The sequence below is a fragment of the Chelonoidis abingdonii genome, chromosome 6 (genome assembly GCF_003597395.2).
Source record: "Chelonoidis abingdonii isolate Lonesome George chromosome 6, CheloAbing_2.0, whole genome shotgun sequence".
In the NCBI taxonomy this organism is placed as follows: domain Eukaryota; kingdom Metazoa; phylum Chordata; order Testudines; family Testudinidae; genus Chelonoidis; species Chelonoidis abingdonii.
The window spans coordinates 75,118,867-75,138,080 of NC_133774.1; the positions used below are offsets into that span (position 1 = coordinate 75,118,867).

Genomic DNA, 19,214 nt, shown 5'->3' on the forward strand with positions numbered 1-19,214 from the left:
AGAATAGGGTGTTGTACCTTTTCATGTATTCATATACTCTTTCATTGTAGAAGGATGATAGCTCTGCGATAATTAAGGTTAAGACCAGGTTTCTGTTTTGAAACTCTGCTTTCCTAAGTGATCTATAATCTATTCTACATGGTTAATTGGATTGCCTTGAAATTTGGTATACCTCATGGAGCTCTGGGTTTCTGTTAGCATTCCAACTCTGGGGCTGGTGGGTTTCCGAGATACAGTCCTTGGAAAAATAACTTTTCTTAGAGTTGAGAGATTCTGGCAGTCTTTTTTGCTCACAGAGATCAAATGAGAGCTCAGAGTATTGCACCAGGTTGTCCAATGCTCAAGGGTTACCCCAACAGTGTGCATAACATCCACTAGTTCTTTTGGAGGAAAGCAAATTAAAAAGTTTTTGGAAGCAGATTTTGTTTCTTCCATTTAGAGCATCCAAAGCCTCGCATGTTCAGTGATACGCTAAAGGGATTACACTGCACATGTGCCGTGAGAGAGGCTACCTATCTAGAAAATGACCTCTTTCTCACAGAACAAGGGTGATTTCACAATCACATCACTGAGTTCAAATCCAACCCAGGCCAGAAATCTGAAGTGTAAAAAAAAAAAAAAAAAAAAAGCAAAAATATTGCTCCACTCCACCTTTATCAAGGGGGATTTTTATTTTGGGGAACTGTAATCTGAGTACAGCAGAATATTCAGAAGGCACAAACAGTTTTTTTGAAAACTGAATAAACAAATGCTCACTGGGAGGGGAATGTGATTGGGGTGGGAAGAGTAGGTGGGAATGGTGGGGAATCAAGTGGTGGAGAGAGGATGGAGGGTGCGAGGGAAGGGGTGGGGAAACTGGGAAGAAGGACATGTGCGTGAGTGACAGGGGTACTGGGGGAGAATAGGGGAGGGGTGCCTGTCAGTCCCTCATTTCTCTCCTGTACGTGTGCCACAATCTGGGATCCCCTAGCCCATTTAACCTCCCATTCTCTGCTCCCTCCTGTGAACCAGGTATTGGAGGGGGATTGCCTTTCTGGTTGGGTCTAAGCCCCACTCCATACCCCCTGTGTGAGCTGGAATCTGGGGCACCTTGCTCTTCTTGGGGTATATGAGCCCCTCTTCCTGTCCCTCTGTGTGAACTTGGATTGGGGCAGGGAGGGGGCTGAAGGAAACAAATGTAAACATCTAAAATCTAGAAAATGAATATTTAATATAAACCCCACTGTTGTGTGAGATTGGATGGGAATGCACAGTGTTGAGGAGGAGCGAACTGGATGGACCTGTGGCATAGCTGGGGAACCTGGTTGAACCAGGGGCAGGAGTCCCATATGGGGGCAGGTAGTGGGAGTGAGGAGCTCAGCTCAGTGTGAAACTGAGGCTATTTAACCAAGGTAGCATGCAGCCACCAGTCATCTCTCACACACTTAAAGTTACTGAAACCATCATGTAGTAAAACTGTCAAGGTTTTGGGGTCTAGACCATGGATGAGTTCTCTCAACAGCCCTGTTAGCAAATACACACTGCAAGCATGTCAAAGCACAACCATTATCCCCATTCCATTGTAACAAAATGTACAGGAGACGTGAGGAAAACTCAGGAGTCACATAGCGACCATGTGGTCTATTGAAAAAACTACTAGATTGGGACTATTCGTAGCTCTGCCACTGGCCTGCTAGGTGACTTCTCTTCTCTGTGCCTTAGCTTCCCATCTGTAAAATGGGATGATGTAAAATACTTTGAGATTAAAAGCCCTATATTAAAGCTGAGTCTTTTCATTATTACCTAGCCGCAGTAGTATATCATCTGCAAACCTGAGTGAGAGAGCGAATTGTTTAAATGACTGTTAGCTCCTACCAACAAACATTTCTCTTTCTTTTTAAAGAGTTAGGAAATTAAATGCCAAAAAACATGGTTAATGCAGCATTAAGGTTGCTGGGTAATAGCTCATGCCTTTCCAGAACATCAAATTCAGCAAAACTTAAACTTTTGAAAATCAGGCAATACAGTGTTAAGGTAACTCCTATGCAACCTTAACAGTGCTCTCTTTGAGCAGTGTCCCACAATGCCTATAACACACACATTCCCACTCTGCTTTTTCACTTTAATGGATGGGTGCTAACTGCACTTACCATACACAATCACAGTTCTTCTAAGAAACTCTAACTTATTCCTCCCCCATTCAATACAATTACACTGAAATGTGAATGTATCTGGAGTCCATGTAGACCATTCCCAGTGGCTATTGGAGGCTCTGAGGGCAGACTTAAGGTTGTGTGGGTGTTTACCTTAACTCTGTATTTCCTGTTTTCAGAAGTTTGAGTTTTGCTGAACTTGACATTCTGGAAAGGCAGAAGCTATCACTGGACACCCTTAACTCTGCATTAACAAAGATTTTTGTCATTTAATGTATTTAGTTCCATAACCAATTTAAAATGCATTCCTGTGAACAAAATGTAAAGAAATTCCAAATAATAGAATTTTAAAACTTTATGAAACTAACTAGAAGCAAGTGATAATATGCTAATTAAACCTGTTAGCAGGTAACAGCCCTTCAGTTTTCATCTCTTCTCGTGTAGCTAGAGAAATTGTTTCCTGTAAGCCCCCTAGTTCTGTGCTTTATGTAGTAATACCTTCCTTATAGGGGGTATTGTGATGCATAATTTGGTGATGTTTGAAAATCACTTTAGGTTCTTGACTTCAAAGTGATATAGAGTGCGTTTTGCATGGTTTCCTTTTTATGTGCATTTTGTTTGTAACTGAAGAAGGAACAGACTTTGCAGGTCACACTCTTAGCTGTTTTAGTTCTGCAGTGTTAACAGAAGGGGAAAGCCACACAGAATAATTCTTGTCATGAGTATTGGCAGGCGTGATGGAATGCACACAGGGAGCAGACCTGCTGATTTAAGAATTTAACATTCTTATTTAGTCACTTTCCAAAGCAGACCACATTTTCTGTTAAAATTCTATTTTTGGGAAGGAAATTTAAGTATAAAACACAATGTAAGTGGGAGCCTCAGGGGGTCAGCACCTTTGAAAATTATTTTTTTTTAGATTTGATTTATAAATTGCTTCCCAATTGTGCAGAAATTAGCGTAACTCACTGTCCTCTGTAATTTTAGGAACACAATTATTTACTTGAACATACCAGAGCTTTACCCTCAAGGTTGTCACAATTGTCATAGAATAAACAATATTTAAAGGGTGTTTCTGCAGATTAATTTAAAACAAGCCACATTATATAGTTGAGGGAGAATTTGCAGAATGTGCTTTGCATAGGAACTCTAATGCCTACATAGAGCCTGGCCATCCATGTTCATTGACACAGACCGCTGAGAAATGTTGAAAGCTCACGTCCTTAGTGTTTCTGCAGCATCTGATTCTAATTTGAACTTGTGTTTTATAGCTTGAGACAATTGGATGGCAGCTTAACCTTCAGATGGCACAGTCCACCCAAGCGAAACTGAAATCTCCTCAAGCTGTATTAGAACTTGGAATGAGCAATGAAGATTCAAAGGTAGGAAAGCCACTGTCTGGCAGAATGAACTTATGCAATTTTTTAAAGTATTATTATTTTAAGGTTCTAAGACTATAACTAGCTAACTAAGTTATAAGGTTTAAGGTTCTAAGACTATAACTAATTGTCACTAATCTTACAACAATGTTTTCACTTATTTTTTTAAAGGTAATTTAATTTAAGCAAGTGGAATTAATAAAGAATTGGCGTATTGTTATTTGCATTAAATAGGTTTTGGAGTTAAGGCCATATAAGCAGTTCTTTGTACTATAAAGATATTGACAGGACATGCCCTGGGGTGTGGTTATTTTATAGTATGTACCTCATGATTGATAACTCTTTCATATTTTGCACCTGGTTTTCCACTGCCTTCTACTTTGTTTTCATTTATACTTTGCAAAGTAGGGCTGAGATTTTATCAAATCATTATGCATGTGTTCTAAGACTACTATACAGGTGTACATGACAGTGGACAGCCAGGGTCTTTACATTTTTATTGTACAGCCCTATGTAGCATGTGGTTTTTAGCCACTGCTGTAGCTACACTGGGACAGCCACTGGTGTAAACATGCTGCACCAATGTAAACCTTGGGTTGTGCTGGTGTATCTTACTTCAATTTGAAACGGACATGCTACGTCAACGGAAACTACTTTTTACATTTGTGTTGTATTTTTTCCTGGTGGTTTGAATGGAACCAATACAGTGGTGGGTAAACCTTAATATAGGCAAGGTCTGACTAATATAGAAAGTAAACTTAAAAAATCCCAAAGTAATACAAATAATGTTTTGTTTATGCTTGAATAGTAAGATCTACTGGTTTTGCAGATTTTAGGATAGAATTACCTCACTTTGCCAGTGGAAAGTAACCTCCCCCCCAACTTTTGTGGTCTCTATCTTAATCTGTGTTAGTGAAAAAGTAGATTTTTAAAAAACTGAGGAAAATTTTAATTCAAGGTACCTGATTCTGCTCTCAGATCATCTTTAAACCACAGTAATTCCACTAACTTGAATAGAGTTACTCCTGACTTACACTGGAGTAAATAAGGAGACTTGGGCCCTTGGTCTTCTTGCTGCCTTAAATTGGCGCCTGTAACAGAGCTCTTTGTTCTTAGAAAAAACAGTAGATTACCTGAGGGTGAATTTTAAAAACCGTAATACACAAAGCAGATAGCATTTTGTATACAAGTCGTAACGAGCAACATATGTAAAATGCAGCTACAAAAAATGACTAAAAGAAAACACTGGAAAAACATGCACATGCTGCTATAAAGGAATATTCATTCTTAATAAATAGCTTCTCTTGAAGTTTTGTTGTTGTTTTGATAAGAGTATGTAACCGTTTTAAAAAAGAAGTGAATTTATTAAGATTTTGTACATTATGGCAGAAAGACAGAATGGATCCTAATGCATCCAACCATGCCACCTTGAGCTATGGTTTGTTCCTATATTAAAGTCACATGTGGTCAAGCTTGGTCATTACTTAGATGGGAGAACACTAAATGAAATCCAGGTGCTGCAGGTACTTGTATTAGTGAATCAAGTAAAGATCTTTTTGTGGAGGTGGAGAACCAATGCAAATGCTTTATTTTAGTGGGAACACTGTACTGTTGAATATGCTAATTTTTGGTTGAGATGTTCTTGTTTAAATTCTTCCAGAAGAAACTAGATATTGTATTTTTTTTCTCTTTTTGTCCTAAAATGTTTTATAGCCAATGTGATCATCTGCAGGATTAGCTGCAATTCAGTGGCGACCAAAGTGGTTATATAGTTAGACTATCAGTTCTTCGAGTGCTTGTTCATATCCATTCCAATTAGGTGTGCGCGCACCGCGTGCACGTTCGTCGGAAGATTTTTACCCTAGCAACACCCGGCGGGTCGGCTGGGCGCCCCCTGACATGGCACCGCTATAGCACCAAATATATACCCCTGCTGACCTGTCCGCTCCTCAGTTCCTTCTTACCGCCTGTGTCAGTTGTTGGAACAGTGGAGCGCGGCTTAGCTGATCTCCACTTCCCTAGCATTTCACTCATTCTAATACTTATTTTGTATATAGTTTAGTTTTTATAGTTCTAGTTAATACTTTTAATACCTTTTCGTAAACGTAGTTAGTGTATATAGTTCAGAGGGTCGGGGGTTAGCCCCTTTCCCTCACCCGGTGCCCAGACCCATGCCTGGCTCACCAGGTTTCAAACCGTGCTCAGCCTGCCGCTGGCCGATGCCCACGGGAGACCCTCACGACTCTTGCCTCAAGTGCCTGGGGGAATCCCATCTTGCAGACAAGTGCCGGATCTGCAAGTCGTTTAAGCTGCGGACAAAAAAGGAGCGGGACTTTCGCCTTAAGCAGCTCCTAATGGAGGCACTCCTCACTCCTCCGCCTTTGGCACTGGGTGCCGCACAGTCCGCGCCGGGGAGAAGTGCCTCGTCGGCACCAGAAAGCGCCGGCACCATGAAGACACTCGGCTCCAGCCGTCACCGGCCCAGAAACCAGCCCGGCACCGCTCCCTCTCCCTGCGTGCCAAAAAGCTCAAAGCTCCTGCGGCTCCACTATCTGCACCGCAGTCTGAGCAGCAGCCTAAACTGAGCCGCCCAGCACCAGCAACTGCCGCGGCACTGGCAATCTCGGCACCATTGATTCTGGCTGCATGAGAGCCGTTGAGTCCAGTGCATGACAGCTCCCCGGCACATGCTTCGGGGAGCTGTCATGCACTGTTCCCACTACCCAGAGACTTTGCCATTCATCTGTTCTATCCAAAGCGGACACCATTTGGCAATCTCCAGCGTCTATCCCTCCCACGGCCAGAGGCGTGGAAAGAAAGTACATGGTACCCTCTAAAGGGTACGAATACTTATATACCCATCCTCCTCCATGCTCTCTGGTAGTTCAATCTGTGAATGAGCGAGAGCGCCATAGCCAGCAAGCCCCCGCCCCTAAATCGCGGGAGGCTAGACGGATGGACCTGTTGGGACGTAAAGTCTACTCTGCCGGGGGCTTCCAACTTAGGGTGGCTAACCAACAGGCCCTGCTAAGCAGATATAATTATAATACCTGGCAGTCGGTGGGTAAGTTCGCTGAATTGGTCCCACAGGACTCCCGCCAGGAATTCCAGACCCTTCTGGAGGAAGGGAAGAAAGTGGCATGGACTTCCCTGCAGGCCTCACTCGACGCTGCCGATTCGGTGGCCAGAACCGTGGCCTCGGGAATCACAATAAGGAGGATCTCGTGGCTGCAAGTATCAGGCCTACCTCCTGAACTGCAATACACCATCGAGGACCTCCCATTTGATGGCCAGGGCCTTTTCTCTCAGAAAACGGACCCTAGACTCCAGTGTCTCAAGGATAATCGCGTGATTATGCGTTCCCTCGGGATGCATACCCCGCAAACCCAATGAGAGTCCTTCCGTAGCCAGCCTCAGCACCCTTACCCCCCACCCAGGCCACGACAGACTTTGGCAGAAGGCGTGGTCGCGGGAACCCCAGACGGCAATTGGGTTCCCAAGGGGACCACAATAACGGTCCTGCCAAACCATCAGCGGGACCCAAACTGAACTTTTGAAGGTGCACCCGAGAGCAGAGCACCAGTCCTTCCCCAGGATCCTCTTCAGTTTTCCAACCGCCTTTCCTCCTTCCTCCCTGCGTGGACCCAATTAACCTCGGATCTTTGGGTCCTACGCACGGTGGAATTTGGATATCACCTGCAATTTATTTCACCCCCTCCCTGTCACCCTCCTTCCCTGTCCCTCTTCAGGGACCCTTCTCATGAGCAATTCCTCTGGCAAGAGGTTCGTATGCTCCTTTCCATCGGAGCTATAGAGGAGGTACCGGAGAAATAAAGGCGCAAGGGATTTTACTCCTGATATTTCCTAATCCCCAAGGCAAAAGGAGGCCTCCGACCCATGCTGGACCTGCGCGGACTCAATATGTTTTTGAAAAAGTTGAAGTTCTGCATGGTATCCCTGGGGACCGTGATCCCATCCTTGGATCCTGGAGACTGGTACGCTGCTCTCGACATGAAGGACGCATATTTTCACATCGCCATTTACCCCCCGCACAGACGGTACCTACGGTTTATGGTGCACCGCCAACATTTTCAATTTGCAGTCCTTCCGTTTGGCCTCTCTACCGCTCCGCGTGTGTTTACAAAGTGCATGGCTGTAGTGGCCGCCTTCCTCCGTCGGCAGCGAATACATGTCTTCCCTTACCTAGACGACTGGCTTATTCGTGGGACCTCAGAGGCCCAAGTCACCAGGCACGTTGCCATCATCACGGACCTATTCGAGCGGCTGGGCCTGATGATCAATCTAGAGAAGTCTACTCTAGTGCCCACTCAAAGAATAGAATTCATTGGGGCCATTCTAGACTCCAAACTCGCAACAGCCTGTCTGCCACTGCCGCGGTTTCAGGCACTAATTTCGGTTATAAAAAGCCTTCAAACTTTCCCGACGACCTCGGCGCGCACCTGCCTCAGCCTCCTTGGTCACATGGCCGCATGCACTTTTGTAACCAAGCACGCCAAACTACGCCTAAGTCCCCTTCAAACCTGGCTCACCTTAGTTTACCGCCCAGGCAGAGATGCCATAGACATGGTGGTCACCATTCCTCAGAGCATCTTGGGCTCCCTCAACTGATGGCTAACACCTTTCCTGGTGTGTGCAGGACTGCCATTCCATCTGAGGCAGCCCTCAGTATCCCTAACGACGGACGTGTCGTCTCTCGGCTGGGGGCGCACCTAGGCCATCGTCGCACGCAAGGCCTCTGGTCATCTCAAGAGCTAGCGTTGCACATAAATGTCTGGGAGCTAAGAGAACAGTCCGCCTGCCCTGCCAGATGTTCCAACAACATCTGCAAGGTTGTTGTGTTTTAGTGCTTACGGACAACACAACGGCCATGCACTACATAAACAAGCAGGGAGGGACTCGATCCTTCCCCCCTTTGTCAGGAGGCAATCCAACTGTGGGAATTTTGCATAGCCCCCTCGATAGACCTTGTAGCATCGTTCCTCCCGGAGGTCCGGAATACCCTGGCAGACCATCTCAGCAGATCTTTTTGGTCTCACGAGTGGTCGCTTTGCCCGAACGTTCTACATTCCATCTTCCAGAAGTTGGGCTTTCCCCACATAGACCTCTTCACTTCCCACAACAACAGGAAATGTCAGAGGTTCTGCTCCTTCCAAGGTCTCGCCCCGGGCTGAATATCGGATGCCTTCCTAATCTCTTGGAAGAACCACCTGCTTTCCACCTTTCCACCCTTCCCACTGGTGCACAGCGTTCTCTTAAAGCTTCGCAGGGACAGAGCTCGCCTGATCCTGATCGCCCCTGCGTGGCCCCGGCAACACTGGTAACCCACGTTGCTGGACCACTCGATAGCCAAACCCGATCCCCCTGCCCCTTCATCAGGATCTGATAACACAGGACCATGGCAGGCTTCACCACCCAGACCTGCAATCCCTCCATCTCATGGCGTGGCTCCTGCATGGTTAATCCAATCGGAGTTACGCTGCTCTGCCCCGGTGCAAGAGGTACTCCTGGGTAGCAGAAAACCTTCTACTCGGTCTACTTACTTGGCCAAGTGGAAGCGGTTTTCATGCTGGTGTCAAACGCTGAATGTCGCACCTACGGAGGTTCCCATCCCCACTATTTTGGACTACCTCTGGTATCTTAAACAGCAAGGCCTCGCTATCTCATCTTTGCAAGTGCACTTGGCGGCTATTTCTGCTTTCCACCCTGGAGAAGATACTCACTCCGTCCTCTCCCACCCTATGGTCTCGAGGTTCCTCAAAGGCTTGGAGCATCTATACCCCCAGTACGATGCCCCGCCCCTTCCTGGGACCTCAATTTAGTCCTGACGAGACTTACATCACCTCTATTCGAGCCATTGGCAACCTGCTCACTCCTATATTTGTCATGGAAACCAGCCTTCCTTGTAGCCATCACATCGGCTAGGAGAGTTTCTGAGCTTCAGGCTCTGATGGTGGACCCACCATACACAGTGTTTCACAAAGACAAGGTGCAGTTACGTCCACATCCGGCGTTCCTCCCTAAAGTAGTCTCGGCCTTCCATCTCAACCAGGACATATTCCTCCCAGTCTTTTTCCCCAAACCGCATACATTTCGTAGGGAGCAACAGTTGCATTCGCTCGACTTCCGTAGGGCGCTCGCCTTCTATATCAACAGAACGAGGCCCTTCCGCAAAACACCCCAACTCTTTGTTGCAGTGGCGGACTAGATGAAAGGCAAACCCGTCTCTTCTCAGAGGATTTCGTCCTGGGTAACACCGTGCATCCAGACTTGCTATGATCTAGCTCATGCCTCTCTGGGTCATATTACCGCACATTCTACCAGGGCCCAGGCCTCGTCGGCCGCCTTCTTAGCTCAAGTACCTATTCAGGAGATACGTCGAGCAGCTACATGGTCTTCTGTACACACCTTTACTTCCCATTATGCCCTGGTGCAGCAATTCAGAGACGATGCAGCTTTCTGCTCAGCAGTTTTGCATTCTGCAGTATCTCACTCCGACCCCGCCGCCTAGGTAAGGCTTGGGATTCACCTAATTGGAATGGATATGAGCAAGCAGTCGAAGAAGAAAAGACGGTACTCACCTTTGTAACTGTTGTTCTTCGAGATGTGTTGCTCATATCCATTCCAAAACCCGCCCTCCTTCCCCACTGTCGGAGTAGCTGGCAAGAAGGAACTGAGGAGCGCACGGGTCGGCAGGGGTATATATTTGGTGCCATAGCGGCGCCACGTCAGGGCGTTGTTGCTAGCGTAAAAATCTTCCGACAAACGTGCACGCAGCGCGCGCACACCTAATTTGGAATGGATATGAGCAACACATCTCGAAGAACAACAGTTACAAAGGTGAGTAACCGTCTTTTATTAGTGTTATAGTGATTAAAATGTTTAGACCATTGATTGACTGAATTTGTGGTTTGATATTAAAAATGTTCAGGAGACCAAATAACCAAATTTAGCAAATTTATTGCCTGAAGATAAAATAGTACAATACGTTAAGGAGGTATACACACCACTCCCTCTGGGAAGCTGATTTTCACAGCATGCAGCTCACTTTACACAAAGTGTGCTTCAAAACTAGGCCTTCAAAACTACCAGACCTGTGTACAACTTCGAAAGCACTGCATATATGTCATCCAAGACTAAAATTCACCAATCACTTTTTTACCAGGCCTTTCACCATAAGGGCACCTGTTCCAACCCCCTAAAATGAACACACACATACCAGAAGAGTACAATGAATATAGGAAAGGGAAATATTTGTTTACAGAGCGATGAATGGAGGAAAACAACAGAGGGGGAAAGATAGGGGAAGTGATAAAACAGGGTTACATTCAACACAGGGCCCCACAGGCCACAGTCTGAAAGGGCAGACACCAAGCAATGCATCTGCCCCCTACACGTAGGAGCCAGAGGACATGCCGCTGCTTCCAGGAGCCACACAGAGCCACATCAGCCAGGGAGCCTGTCTTAGCCCCGCTGTGCTGCCGACTGGACTTTTAACGGCCTGGTCAGCAGTGTTGACAGGAGTTGCCAGGGTCCCTTTTTGACCGGGTCTTCCGGTCGAAAACTGGACACCTGGCATCCCTAGGTCCATTCCTTGTCACCCATTTCAAGCTTCTGGCAAACAGAGGCTTGGGACACCATCCTAACTGATAGCCATTGATGGACCTATCCTGTATGAATTTATCTAGTTCTTTTTTGAATGCTGCTATAGTAAACCTCCCCACTTAACTAGCTACAGCTTCCTTCCTTATTCCCAATGCAAACTCACAAACCCCAGTACTCAGAGCCCCCATACCACTCTGGGCAGCAGTGATACTGAGTCCAGCTTCAGTTTGTCCTTCTCGGGAGATTCCTTTCTACCACAGTGCTCCTCCTGGCTCCTGTCTTGGGGTATCCCTGGTTGGCTGCTCTATCCCTCCCAGGCTTCGGGCAGGTTCTCGGCATCTTCACTCTGGGAGAGACTGCTTGCTGCAGCCCTTCTGTCTGGAGCTGAAGACACACACCCCGTTGCTCTCCCTCTCTCTCTCTCCTTGCTTCTTCCCCTCGCCAGCCAACCCCCTGTCCCCTCCCAAAACAAAACAAAAATAAAACCAACAACAAAAAACAGGACTCCCTCTTCTTGGAACAATCATCACTGCCCCCCTTTAGTACAAAGATTTAAAAGGGCCATGCTCTCTAAAGCCCAAAGGGGTTACACCTGTTTTTTCTGGTACCATGGTGTACCTTTTTTATCTCTGTTTTGGATACCATATTCCATCCCAGGATACCGACTGTCATGTGTCAGGACACAGAACCAATGAATCTTGCTTTTGAGAGCTATTATATTCACTAATGCCAAAAGCTTTGTTTAGCTTTGCAGAGTATTGTGGGATATATATTACTTGACATAAGTGAGCAAAGTGAACAGAATTATAGGAAAGACCTAATATAATTTGGTTAACATATCTGTCCACATGTTGGTTATAATACATTATTGATATAGCATGCCCTACTCCTAACATACATGTATTGGCTAATAGTTAAGACTGTTAAAAGTGTGTATGCAGATGTTCATATCTTTGCAGTTTTGTGCCCAGCATTTCCACCTGTGAAATGTAGGACCAAGTATGTTTGTGTGCAATTTTATGCATGGGCACTTAAAAGTTGAGTAGAGGCCCAGCTGAAAGTTTTTTTTTTTCCCACGGGTAAAGTGGATTCATTTTGACTTTTTTGTAATCTGTATACAGTATTTTCAGGGTTTAAAATAGAGAATTAAAACACTATTTCTGGCTTTCATATATATGGCATTAGACAAGTCGCTCTGTTTATTTGCATCAGTTTCCAGTTATAAAAATATAAAGACAAAATCCTTATCCATTAAGTTGTTCATTGACATTAGATTCCTATGGAACCAGTCTGTCTGTATGATGTATCTGTTGAAAGCTCAAGCCATATATATCAAAAGTGGCTTTTTCCGCCCCTGCTGGTCAGATAGTGACATATGAATATTTACGATAGATCATGCGGTTGTTGATTTTTTTTAATCAAAAGACAGTTTATTTTGTTCAATCCACCAGCATACATTTCCTTTATAAACACAATTCCAGTTCCTAAACTCTTTCTGTTGATTCTCTGTTTCTTTTTATTGATGCAATCAGATGGAATTGGATTTTCTTTCAATTACTACGAGCCTTGAATAACAACTCTGAAATTGGTGCTTAGTAGATGGAATGGTGCAACAACAAAAACATACAAATGCTGTAATGTTTTGCACACTGAAATTTAGAAATCTAGGTTGACCTGAAGAATAATAGCAACTGCCTTGTGGCTTATTGATCACATCGAGTATAGGACAGGTTTTAAAACAGAAAAAAGGCACTCGTCTATCTGCTTCAAAAAAGTATTGAGGCTTAATTAGTTAATGTTTGTAAAGTACTTTTCATCAGCAAAGGTTCTGTGTATGAAAATGCTAAGCACTTATCTCAGCATGCTAAATTTTATACAGCTTTTCTCATTTTCTCCCTAACTTTATACATAGAAGTAATTGCAGCCTCTTATTCAGAATTTTGGTATGCATTCTAGTTACTATTTCAAAATGGCTAATTGTTTATATATGCTATTTATCCTCCATGCTTGAATGTAATGGCCTGTTGTTGCTCCATGAAGGAGAGAGACTGAAATGATGAACAGGCGTTTCTTTCTAGATTAACTCATTAGGGGGCAGTAGTGCTCTTTCCCTTCATTATACTTCTCTGGCACTTGACTGTTTTTTGAAATAACGTTCAAAATCAATTGTGAAGTCAGTAGTTGTGGGAAATGCTAAGTGTTTACATTTTTAATCTGTATATAACAATAGAGTTCTGTTGCACCCAGTTACAAAATTAATGCCTATTAATCAAAAATGTCCAGACCAAAGTAAATGAAATTTGTCTTTAGTTTCATTTTTGCTAATTGTACTAGTATGATCACATTCATTTATGTTTACTACAGCTAACTAAATTAAAGATCACTCAAACATGAGCTCCTTTGTCAGAATCTAACGTTCAAAACTGGTACTTGATTTTCTTCCCTGGAGAAATAATTTTAAGCCCTTGGATGTTTCTGTGGTATTGTTTTACAGCTATGACTTAAAGTAGTTCAAAGGTAATCTGAGTTGAAAGATACACAACACTTCAGATTTGTATTCAGTGCAGTAATGTTTGACAGGTATAAAGTGACTTTCAGAATTATAATGCTTAAGGTATACGAGGAAAAAACCCCAAGGAAATATTCTGGTTGGACTTTTTCTGTTAATTTGTGTTATTAGTTGCAGTATCTTAATTGCCAAGGAAATATGCTGTCTAAAACTCTAAAATAATTAAGCTAAGATTATCTGAATTTTGGTAAATTTGTATCCTCATTTGCTACAAGCTTCAATCTTCACTTATTCTCAGTCCTTTTGTTTCATCTGTCTTTTCCTGGGGAGCTGGTATGAAATCACCTTGACAACAAAAACATCATTTAGCTTATGGTAAATTGGAATGGAGTCTGATTACAGATGGTGCTTTTTTTATGGAAAGGAAATTTTAACTTTTTATGGAAAGGAAATTAGCAGGTCAAAGTGAGACCTGCTAATACAGTTTGAGAATCAAAAATGTTAAATTATATTTCTAAATTGTAGAAAATGATCTAAAAAGGATTTCTTACATAGGTTTATGATAACATTTCTTAATAGTGCTGTTAAAAATTTCTTTTGTGTAATTTTAGTAATTTTTTTCTTGTTAAAAAGGCACTAAAGGAAATGTGTGTGTGAATATTTTATTGGTTTTAAAATGTTGCTACTTTTTCCCTACTGTAAATAGTTACCATTCTGATGTTTTTGAGAAATTGGAGAAAACTAATAATTTATTTAGGACCTTATGGGTATTTCTCTCTTTATGGCTGTAGAGCCAGTTAACCAGTGGAGGGTATACAAGTTAATAATTCTTATTCCGATAGCTGTGCCGCCAGTATGATACTGGTTTGCAAACAAAGAAGTAATCAAAAGAAAAAGCCCTATGTTCCTTTTATGCCTATCTAGACATATGCATTTTCATAATATATAAATAATAATTTATATATGTAGAAAATGAGGTGGTATGGTATTATTATACTTTGAGACTATGGTATTAGTTATGCCTAAATTGCAAATGACAAATCTCCATAAGACGTCTCAGCCTAATCTCTGTAATAGCTCAGGATTATTCTCTGAATTCCCTGGGGCCATCTCAGACACTTGTGTGGTGAAGTTCATAGAAAAGTTTGAGATGTTCAGGATATCACCTTAATGTTTGTACCAAGCGCTTGCCAAAGGAGGATGAGTGTGTTTGAGCTCCTGGAACGGTTTAGAGGCCTGGTCCATCTGTCCCCCTCTTTACTCTCCAGGGATCATGGCTCCTTTAGTGCCATTCCTGCCACATCATTCCATTAGGAGCAGACAACACAAAATGGAAGAAAAGGACATACATGATTTATTGTGAGATTGGACATATATTGCCTGTATTATACCTGAAAATCCTGATTTCCTATCTAGCATTCTCCCATTTCTGCTTAGTATTATTTTCTCCAAATGTATTACCTTGTAGTTATCTAAATTAAATCTTATTCCACTGACTTATTTTCTCCCCTTTCTTGTTGCTTTCCCCCCTTCTCCATTTCATATACAACTTCTTTTTAACCTTTGGCTCTTTAAGTACTTCTTTATATGCCCACATTGACCTTTTTTCTTTTTGCTCATATTTTTCTTTTCTACTAGAATTGCTATCTGTAGTGTTCAAGTGATAATATCTCTGAGTATATTGCAGTTTTCAGGTATTCTGTTACTTCTCAAAACTTGTCACAGGTGATCCTGTCAAAGTTGGCAATACAGTACTAAACAAAACAAAACAAAACTAACAAGATGCCAATTTTTCATAAATACCTAATTTTTTCTGACAGATTGTATTAAAATATAATTTTACTATAGCAGGTTTATGTTCATGCTTATGTCATTTTTGTCAGACAAGTTTAATAACACCACTGACCTTTTTAAAGGAAAGAAGATAGCAATAGAAATATTTTAAACAGATTTTCTTTAATAATTTCTTTAAAATCAATAAAGCAGTCTTACTGTACTTGGCAGAAATGCAGTGCATCATCACACAGGGACATGAAAATAAAGGTCCGTAAAGGTCTAAAATTAGTATTTGGAACAGACTTTTTTTTTTTAAACTGAGATCCCAATTGCTTGCCCCATCCCTGATTTTAACAGATATTTTGCGCATGTATAGACTTTGATAAGCTTGGATCTTGTCTGCTGCTTCTCTTATCTTCACAAAGTATGCTTTTTTGTTCATTAGGTTCATCATTCTGGACATTTCCTTCCATCTTTAACTGCAGGGCAGAGCAGACCAAGAGAAATAGTGCTTTCCTTCTCATTGAGCTATGCTATCTGCTGACTTCAGATGAAAATGTAGTTTCTGGTCTGCATGCCATCTAGACAGAAATGACCTGCAGTCCAGTGCACTATGGATCTTTAAGGGAAAATGTATGAAACTTTATCAAGTTTCCCTTTTCATTCTTCCTCTGAAGGGGTTTTTGTCTGCAGCTTGGTCTTAACAGTGTGAAACAGTGGCCAATGGTGATAGCCTTTGAAGCAAGGATGGCTCTTCTTTTCCTTCGAGAGAGTTAAGCAGGTGGGAGGCAGGGCTGAACAAATTTACGTCTGAGGCAACCTCCCATTCCTCTTAAGAGTTTGGTGCTTCCTCATTTCTCAGGGATCAGGGCTTATCTGGGTATTGTTTTCTCAAAAAGCCCTTACTAAGTGTAGTAGGAAGAGAGCCTGAAACCTAAGCCCTTGTATTAGAGGCCTGGTATGAAGCAGAACCTGTTCACAAAGTTTGGAAAGTACAGGGCTAATACAGTAACTCCTTACTTAACATTGTAGTTATGTTCCTGAAAAATGTAACTTTAAGTGAAACAATGTTAAACGAATCCAGTTTTTCCATAAGATTTAATGTAAATGCAGGGGCTAGGTTCCAAGGAAATTTTTTTGGGGCAGACAATAGGCATCATATACTGTACTGTACTGTTGTTGGGAAGTGTCCCTGGCTTACCCCACACAGGCACAGTCTACTGCAGACAAGGACACTAGGAAGCACCTTTGCAGCAGCAGCAGCGGTAGCTTCCCCGGAGAAGAACAGGCTCGGACTTTGCCGGGAATGCTCCAGGCCCGCTTTTTGTGGTCCCCACTCCACTCTAGGCCCACCTCTTCCCATCCCCACGTCACCTCCTCTCCGGAGCACGCCACATTCCTCCCCCCACCCCCAGTTCTTAGCTGTTTGGCAGCACTTAGGACTTTCTGGGAGGGAGGGAGAGGGGCGGAGATGCAGCGCTTCCCCGCTCCTGCCCCTCTCTCCCAGAAAGTTCTAAGGGTGAAGTGCTGGGAGGGAGGGAGAGGAGCGGAGAAGCCCTGTATGTCCACTCCTCCCCCTCCCTCCCAGAAAGTCCTAAGCACCGCCAAAAGAGCTGTTTGGCAGTGCTTAGGATTTTCTGGCAGTCTTAAGCACCATGGTGGTGGGGGAAGCACTGGGAGGGTCGGGGAGGAGGCGGAGAAGCGGAACTTGTACAATGCTCCCTTGTAAAGTTGCTGCTCTTCCGCAGAATCTTACAAGCAGGCAGGCAGACAACATTATAAGGGAGCATTGCAGAACTTTAAACAAGCATGTTACCTAATTGAGCAGGGATGTAACACTGAAACAACGTTAAATGGGATGATGTTAAATGAGGAGTTACTGTATTGCAAAAATACATTTTGTTAAGGAATGCTAGTCACAGAGTGCTTACGCAAACACATCCTGATATCAAGTGGTACCAAAACATCCCGATATCAAGGATGGTACAAAAACATTCCCCAAAGGTAACAGGAACACACTTACCCCCTCCTAAAGATAATGTCAGGATAACAGTACGTAATAAAATGTTTTAATCAAACCAATATGTACAAGAATAAGTAATAACTAGCCACGTCAGGGGAAAGTAACTACAGTAACTATGTCATAGGGGCAGTACTAACTTGTTTGTATCAAGGTATAAAAATGTATCTCAGAGGGACTATTTTTGTCTGGCCTAGCGAGGAAAGGGAAGTTCTGCTGTCTGAGCTGGTCCATTGTTATGGGCATACATATATTAGCAGTCTGGTAAAGTCTGTGGAATACTAGCACTGAGCTTCGTTGACAATTAAACCTGGCTGGTTGCCTTCGTCCCTTAACAGATCTTGTGGTCATTGGGTGGTTCGCTCGAGGTGTGCTTTGCTAGCTGTCTGTCTGGGGCGGCACACAGAGGGAAAACTCACACACAGCCAAACATCTATCAACATTTAACCACACTAAGAAGAGTAAATTGTACTTCCAGCTCCTTCAAGAAGAGGGCAATTAAAACAGAAACCTCTTACTTTTCAAATGTTGGAGGAGTTCTCATCAGGAACAAACAGAATGCAAGGGTAAACTGCCCCCCACAGCCTGCACCTTGCCCTGGCCATTTCCCTCCTGGATAGAGAGAGAGAGACGCTCTTTTTCCTTAGAAAACATGTAATAATCTTGCCTCTTTCGTACAGAGGTGAATTGAGCTCTGCACATAATTTTTCCGTTGTTAATTTCAATAATTGGAAAAATAGCTGAATTACTTAGATTACATTAGTCAGTGATTCCCTGTGTGGTGATGTGTGGACAGGGTTAAACTTGTTTCAGGAAATTTACGACTTTTAATGCTTAGTATCTCTAGATTTCCTGCTTTTCAAATGTCCTGATATTTTTGAAATACCATGTTCTGATTGAAGGTGTCTGTCTAGTTTTAACTTTTTCTTTCTTTTATGGTTTGTTGGAAAATTTGCTTCTTAGCTAATATTGTGGGCTTGACCCTGCAATCTTTACTCTGGTAAAACTGCAATTAACTTCAAAATAAATTAATGGGAATTTTGTCTGGGAAAGGACTGCAGGATTGGTCTTTACATCCAAAACAAAACTCATTATAAATCACCTCTATCCTGATATAATGCGACCTGATATAACACTAATTCACATATAACGCGGTAAAGCAGCGCTCCGGAGGGGTGGGGCTGCGCACTCCGGCGGATCAAAGCAAGTTTAATATAACGCGGTTTCACCGATAACACGGTAAGATTTTTTGGTTCCTGAGGACACCGTTATATCGGGGTAGAGGTGTAACTGTTGAATCACTGGCAACAATGTTCAGCACACTCCAAGAACTGTGTTGCTGTTTTAGTCTTAGAATAATATCTGGAAAGGCAAGATTGCCCATGAGGCCTAGATCCTGTGAGTTTTGGTTTTTTTTGTCAGGCTTTCAATCGGTTACCATTACCTTCATTCTAAATTAGGGGTATATTGCAGGCTTTTACTGTCAATTCTCTTTTATTCCTTCTTTTATCTTAGCCCATAAAACTTTTTTACTTGTCATTGATGATAACTCTAGGCAGTCTAATTCACTGTTATAGAAATATATATTGTGCTACTCTGTTATAAGGTTTTATGAAATTGCTAAAAATGTCTCTGTGTAGCTCCCATGGAAATTGATGTGAATTTTGCTGTTGATTTCAATGGAAACAGGATCTGGTGAACCAAAGTAATAGTTTCATAAGGAGAGAATATGTAGTTCAGAATTAAATAAACATAGATGGTATTTTGAGAAGTTT

The 19,214-nt window shown here is 42.9% G+C and overlaps 1 protein-coding gene across 1 annotated transcript in view; it reads left to right on the forward strand.

Moving 5' to 3' along the window:
- Nucleotides 1–19,214, forward strand: part of COMMD10 (COMM domain containing 10) — a 170,834-nt gene that overhangs the window by 32,272 nt on the left and 119,348 nt on the right. The window contains exon 4 of the mRNA XM_075067168.1: nt 3,404–3,514. Within this exon, the coding sequence (XP_074923269.1) occupies nt 3,404–3,514 (111 nt within the window). The remainder of the gene's footprint in view (nt 1–3,403; nt 3,515–19,214) is intronic.